Genomic DNA, 7164 nt, shown 5'->3' on the forward strand with positions numbered 1-7164 from the left:
TGACAAAATTATACAGCTTGAAAAGAATTGATATAACGGTAGCTATTACTATATTTCTGTTAGACTTCTGGAAGATTCTGTTGCAAGGTCCCCCTGAAACACCTTACGAGAATGGTGTTTTTGAACTGTATTGTGAGTTTGGTCCTGACTACCCTGTGAAGCCACCACTTCTGAAATTCATCACAGCTGTATCCTTATGTTATTTCTTAATTTTTAAGAAAAATAAAATTATTTCCTTATGATGAAAAATATCTTTTATGTAAGTTACAGTATTTGCAAACCTTTTTTTATTCTTGTGAGAATCCTTAATTCTGGTGTATTAAAGATTTACCACTGCAATGTAAACAGTGTGGGACGAATCTGCCACAACATATTTGATCGTAACTACTCAGCCCAAATCACCATGCGAGAGATTCTGGATGCTGTATTTGGGCTCCTGATAGCTCCAGAGCCAGAGGATCCCTTAGACAGGTAAACACTTCATGATTTTCTTATATCTTCTAATATCAAGCCTGTAGAAGTAATATGATTCTCTATAGTTAAAAAGGAATTTTTACATTTGGAAACTGTATAGAAATGTTGAAGATCATATGTTAATCTCATGTCAGACATTTATAATTATATATGTCATGTAACATATTGCAAAGACATTTATTATGCATTGTGAATATTAGATTTATAGGAAGTGTTTCCCAAATTCCACATTTTCCTAAAGGCAAAGTTCTGCTAGGGTCAAGTTGAGTGTGACCTCAATCCCATTGAAATGTTGTGATGTGATCTATAGCAGGCCATTCAAAACATCTCAGAAGCATAAACAAATTAAATTGATGTCACCAAAAAACAAACCTACTTTCAAGTAGATAATGCTATCTGGCATGCTGTGATAGCGGTGTCGAAAAACAAACTCAGACATTGGTTAAAGGTTAAACCCATTTTAATATTTTAATTTGACATGCATGGAGAGGATCAGGCCAAACTCTGCTCTTCTGCTTGCCTCTAACACACCCACTGTTTATATATTTCACTGAGACATAAATGCTATGACTTTATAAGGCAATGAATGGAATGTATGGACATATATAACTCAATAAACCCAAACCCTCATGCAGAATGTAGGCTATTGGGCCCCTGAGGTTCGCAAGGCTTCCATACCCATGTTCTTCATAAGGAATATAGACTCTTAGGCACTCAAGATTCCTTGGTGGTATGTAGAAGGCCATACATGGCAGTCTACACCGTTCCCGAATCCAGATTGGGCTGGAGGATTATCTGCTCTATACAAGTGATGACACTGGTGATGACAATACTGGTGGTGCTGACCATTTTGACTATTGATTCTAACCCAGAAATTTACAATAGAAAAGGCTACTTCTGGACCCACAGGGTGCATTAAAATCATTCTTTTTAAGTCAGAGATTTTCTCCTGGTGAAAGGAAATAGAATTTGACATATAAAATATCAAATTGCTCATTGCCCATTTTTGACATCCTTGGTTGCACTGACTTGTTAATGTGTTTTGGATCATTATCTTAGATGCATCTTACTGTAAATTAAATCTTTCCGTTCAGATTTGACATTATTAACATAAACATTATTGTATTGCTAACTAATAAAAGTAAACATCTGGCAGCTTTTTATGAGGCCTACCTAATTTTTTTCCACCTTTATCACCATTATAGCAGCTGACAGCACACCACACTGAATGGTTGAAGATTTTTTTTTTTATCAATTTTTGCACTACTGTATTGTTTTCTTTACTGCAATCAATTTTACCATGCATTATTACCTCATGTTCATCTTTTTTAAAATCAATAAAAACATTCTGAACTCCTAATTAACACTGTCCAAATACTTACGTGTGGCATGTTATAGTAGCAGTGTTGATCATTTGAAAAACATTAAAAAAAACAGATAGCTAATAATGAATCTTTGGTTTACTAAGCATCCTGGCAGAAGAATTTATGACCAGCAAGACAAAATATGAAGAAGAAGCTCGAAAAAACACAGAAAACAATGCAATTCCATCAATGGATGAAGTAGAAAAGGTAATGTGTGCCCTGCAGACCACCAGATCATCATACTTACACTTAAAAACAAACTTCATTTACAAAACAAATGAATTCTCATTTTATGTCATTTCAGAAATACGTTCCAGAAATCTCTGAGATAGACATACCTCCTAATCTGAAATGCTCACTGACAAAGAAACTGTTTGTGGATCCAGTGAGGACAAAAGAAGGATATACATATGAGCGCAAAGCTATTGAGAAGCATCTGAAGGGGTATGTCCAATTATGTTAAAATGTTTTAAAGCCATATCAATGTTAAATCAGTGTTATTTTTTAGTTTTACTTTCAGTTTCACTAATACAAGTAACCTGGACACCTGATACCAGCACATAAGCAAATTGTAGCAGAATGGTGGACCAGGGACTAAAAATATATTAAACTGCCACTGGGGTGGAACCCTCAAGGGTACATTTTCAGTACCTGCAGTTAAGAAAAAATGTAACATGTTCCATTACGTTTGTATTAAAAAAAAAAATTATCTTTCCTTTGGGAAAGTGGGTGCTTCGAAGTATAGCTTTAAACTTAATTAAGGACACAAACCCAAAATTTTGCTAACATAAATTGCATGAACCAGTTCCGTGAATACATCAAAGCAAATGGTTTCATAAAGACAGAAAAGAGGCTAACAGCTGATGGAACACAGCTCATTAAGGACTAACAAGGCATTGCTCACAGATGGATGGAGCATTTTAGCCAGCTGGAGAATAGATGATCTGAGGTAGATGCAGAGGGGCTCAATGAAAAACACAAAATCCTGTCCAAGAGCAGCTTGATGAACAGCCATCACTGAATGAAATTCAAGAAACAATCTGCCAGGTGAAACCAGGTAAAGCTCCTGGCAAAGATAGCATTCCACTTGAACTTTACCCTACACTAAATCCATACCTTAACCTGTGTTCAGGAAGCAGAGGAAATGCCACAGGCCTTCAAGGATGCTACCATGGTCACACTTGTACAGAAAAACAAGGTTATACAAAAAGAGCATTCAAAAACAACCATTTCTAAAGACGGAGTATTGGACCAGGAAATCCAGAATAGAATTCAAAAGGCAAACTATTCTCTGGAAAGACTGCTTACTAGGGTGCTTAAACCACATAGTCATCCACACTGCTAAAATAAAGGTGTATACAGCCATGGTCATGTCAACCTTGCTGTACAGTTGTGACACCTGGACTGTGTACAAAAGACACAACAGACAGCTGTAAGCATTTCACATGACGTCCCTTTGCATCACAATGGGAATAAAGTGTTAAGATAAGGTCACAAACGCGGAGGTCCAGAGGTCCACCAGAGAGCAAATATCACCAGCATAGAGGCCATCAAGACACAGCTATAAATGGACAGGTCATGTCCTCCAAATGACTGGATGCTGCATCCCATGGGTAGCTTTCTCTTGTAAACTGAAACAAGTTTTCAGAAAATCAAGCTCCAGTACTGCGGTGTTAAGCCAAAAGATTTGGAGAGCTCAGAAGCAGACAAAACTGTCTGGAGTGCGTGTGCCCTAACTAACACGATCTTTTGTAACAGTGCAGGGTTAAGCTGGTTAGTACGATCCATTAGCAGACTGTATTTTGACAGGAACCACAGTACAAAACACAGTCCAGTCAGGGCAGAGCACAGGACCAAATGCCATAGAACACATACAACAGAGCCAAAGCAGAGAAATCCAAAACAAAATCCAAAAATGAAAGTCAAAAAATAAGTCCAAAAGTCAGAGGAAAAAAAAGGCTCAGGGTTGCAGTGATACACTAACAATGCTTCACAATGAGTGGCAAGAGAGATACATTGCTTCTACCTTGTAGGAGTAAAATTTACCTGGACAATACCCCTTATTTCTGACAGTGTACAGTGTACCTGAAACCAGCAGTCTGAGAGACAATGAAGTGAATATATTCTCAATGAATGAATAAACTTGGCTTAGATCGCAGCAGTCTTCAAAACATTCAGTAGACTTTGCCAGTCTTTGACCTGTACTAAAATGTATTATTATTATTATTATTATTATTATTATTATTGCTGTTGTTTTGATAAAAAGTCAATGGTTTATTAAAACATTTATTAATATTTATTAATTTATTAATGACTTTATTAATGTTTTAGTAAAACTGGATGTGAACACATTGTGAAAAATTAGATATAGTAAAGCTGATTACTAATTTGATGCAAATTTCAGGTCTTCCTTTGATCCCCTGACAAACAAAAGTCTCAGCCAAAAAGACTTAAAAGAAGACAAAGAAATGAAGAAAGCTGTACAGCAGTTCCGGCGATCCCAGATTCAGGAAACTACTGTCTGAAGAACTGCAGATAGAGGAGGCACCTTAATCAGAGAAATATCTTTTTTAATCAAGGCTTCTATGTTTATTAAAACTTAATCAAGCAATAAGAATTTTCTTTCATAATTAATATTCAAAGAAAGACAGTGACTTTTGTGTTCCGGTGCGATGTAGAAGAGTAGGGTGCCATTGATTTTAGTGATATGATGTTGTAAAACAGACTATTATAGTGAGTTTAACTTCACAGCTTACAGATATTACTGAGGTGATGACATCATTACATAACTGCAGGGCTAATATAGCCATGTATGGGTAAGAATTCTTTTTAAAGGAGAAGACACACACACTCCATTAGTAAATGGGCACAGATTAAAACATAAGTCTATATAGACAAATAATTATTCTGTTTCTGTGTTCACATCAGTACAATTTTGCACTTATAACAGGTTTACAATGCTTTTGGAGATATCTCAAATTATCATTCAGAGCTGTACGGATCTGAAGATCAAGGTAATTACTAATGTGTAACTGTTAAATTACACTTAACCAGCCATTTAATTGTACATGGACTTTCGTGAAATATTCTGAGGTTGTACTCATATTAATCTCAAGCACAAACAATAAAATACAGTTGTTCTAATTGTTCATTTACAGTTAATTGTACTTGTCAATACATCAGAATTTCTAATTTGATACGCAAATAAACTGCTGAACAAAGAGTAGGTACATGGTTTAGGACATGGAAATAATTCCTACTATAACAGTAGTTATCGGTCTCTGATCATATCTGAATCATGTATTGGATCTTTATTTATGTGCTTGTTACATTGTTCCTTACATTGTAATAAGGACTGAAGTTGATTAGTTAAACTATGACATATTCTTAAATTCAGTGTCATTTAATGCATTGTATGTTTTTCCAGAGATCTCTTTATCATACCTAATGAAATAACTAATTTTTTACAGAATTTGTTATGCTGTTGTTGAGACTAGAAAAGAGTGGCTGAAGGGATTTGATGGTAGTTTCTACATTTTATAATATATATCATTCCACTTATTTACATGATATGTACTGAGGATTATCTTTATGCAGGTTTCCTATGAACTCAGGTTAGATATTCTTTTTAATAATGAATTTGGTAGCACTGTTTGGTGTAAACAGAAATATAATTTTTTGAGTGCATTCATTGAATAAAGGTGGAGGTTATATCAGTGTTGTCTGTATTTGTAATACTTTTGTGAGGAGTCCATTGCTGTGCACAATAATGTCAACATGATTTTATCTAGAAAATATAATAAGATCTGCAGGGAAATAAAGTGCTGTAGCTGTTGATTTCACTGATTAACTGTTGATTTTCTAAGCACAAATAAGTTAAAACATCCTCTACAGAGAACACACTTCTGTACATTTTAATACAAAGTTACTGTTTATTTCCTAGATGGTGCTGAAGCGTGTAGACTTTTTTAGCCAACAAGTTTGCTTAGAAACAACATGGTGCATGGATGTGGAAGTAATTTTACAGAACTGCACTCCAGATCTCGAGTATTTATTTGATCAAGTGCTGACTATTCTACTGCCTTGAAAGTTTTCAGCTGTGTTTATGGCTGCAGTTTAAATTCCTCCACAAGAGAACACACACAATACTACATCAATCAGGCATAACATTATAACCTCCTTGTTTCTACGCTCACTGTCCATTTTATCAGCTCCACTTACTATATAGGTGCACTTTGTAGTTCTACAGTTACAGACTGTAGTCCATCTGTTTCTCTGATACTTTGTTAGCCCCCTTTTACCCTGTTCTTCAGTGGTCAGGACCCCCATGGACCCTCACAGAGCAGGTACTATTTGGGTGGTGGATCATTCTCAGCACTGCAGTAACACTGACGTGGTGGTGGTGTGTTAGTGTGTGGACTACAGTCTGTAACTACAAAGTGCACCTATATAGTAAGTGGAGCTGATAAAATGGACAATGAGCGCAGAAACAAGGAGATAATGTCATAATGTTATGCCTGATTGGTGTATATGCAAACTGTACCATGTTATCACCAGATAGGAGAATAGACATAGCTATTAGTACTGGTGTTTCATTCTCTGTTACTTATGAATTTTTTTTTAATATGCAGCTTTTCGCAGTAGTAGCCATCTTCTCTTCTTATTTTGTGTTTTAATAGAGGCACTCTTCATCTCCAAAACAGAGGAAGCAAGGTGGATAGGCTTTGATGTTAGTTCTTTACCCAGTAATCAGGAACCCATCTGATATCCTGTTCATTCGTTACAGTCTCAGGTCTGCTCTGGCATGTCCTAAAAACAAAACACACAGACACAGCAGCAGCATCGTATTCTTAAAACACGAATAGTGTCATATGCCCTTGTGTAAACTTTTGGTTTACCCATTTTCATGGATACCTTCTTTTCCTACCTAACATGGGTCCTGGCCTCTGGTGGAAGTCAGAGACCGCTAAGCATAAAGGGAAATTAGATAATCTTCACTCTGAGGTTAACCCCCATGACCTAGACATCACAGATCCTCATCAGACCATCTCCCATTTTATCGCTGAGCTGGCCATCACCAGCAGGTGGTGGTACCACCTTGGTATGGCTCACATGTATGCATTTTAGTTGCACTTGACATTTTAGAACAGAGAATATGGTGAGGAAGACTTGATATGGACCTTCTAATTTTGGCCCTGATGGCTGAGTGTTATGCACCTTAACCTTTTGTCATGAGACAGTAGGGTGACACCCCTTAGTTAGTTCTTACGCATGTGCAGTGTGGTCTTTGAGAACCTGATCCATAACAATAGGAGCAACAGCTAAA

General features: G+C 36.4%; 1 protein-coding gene across 2 annotated transcripts in view; it reads left to right on the forward strand.

Annotated features, from left to right (window-relative positions):
- Positions 1 to 5499, forward strand: part of LOC118803045 — a 64397-nt gene extending 58898 nt beyond the window's left edge. For both annotated transcript variants that reach the window (XM_036563540.1, XM_036563541.1), the window contains exons 21-25: positions 64 to 188; positions 326 to 471; positions 1943 to 2045; positions 2143 to 2282; positions 4243 to 5499. In XM_036563540.1, coding sequence (XP_036419433.1) covers positions 64 to 188; positions 326 to 471; positions 1943 to 2045; positions 2143 to 2282; positions 4243 to 4363 — 635 coding nt within the window. In that variant the 3' untranslated portion in view covers positions 4364 to 5499. The remainder of the gene's footprint in view (positions 1 to 63; positions 189 to 325; positions 472 to 1942; positions 2046 to 2142; positions 2283 to 4242) is intronic.
- Positions 5500 to 7164: the final 1665 nt, after the last annotated feature.

The sequence above is a fragment of the Colossoma macropomum genome, unplaced genomic scaffold (assembly GCF_904425465.1).
Source record: "Colossoma macropomum unplaced genomic scaffold, Colossoma_macropomum, whole genome shotgun sequence".
NCBI classification, from domain to species: Eukaryota; Metazoa; Chordata; class Actinopteri; order Characiformes; family Serrasalmidae; genus Colossoma; species Colossoma macropomum.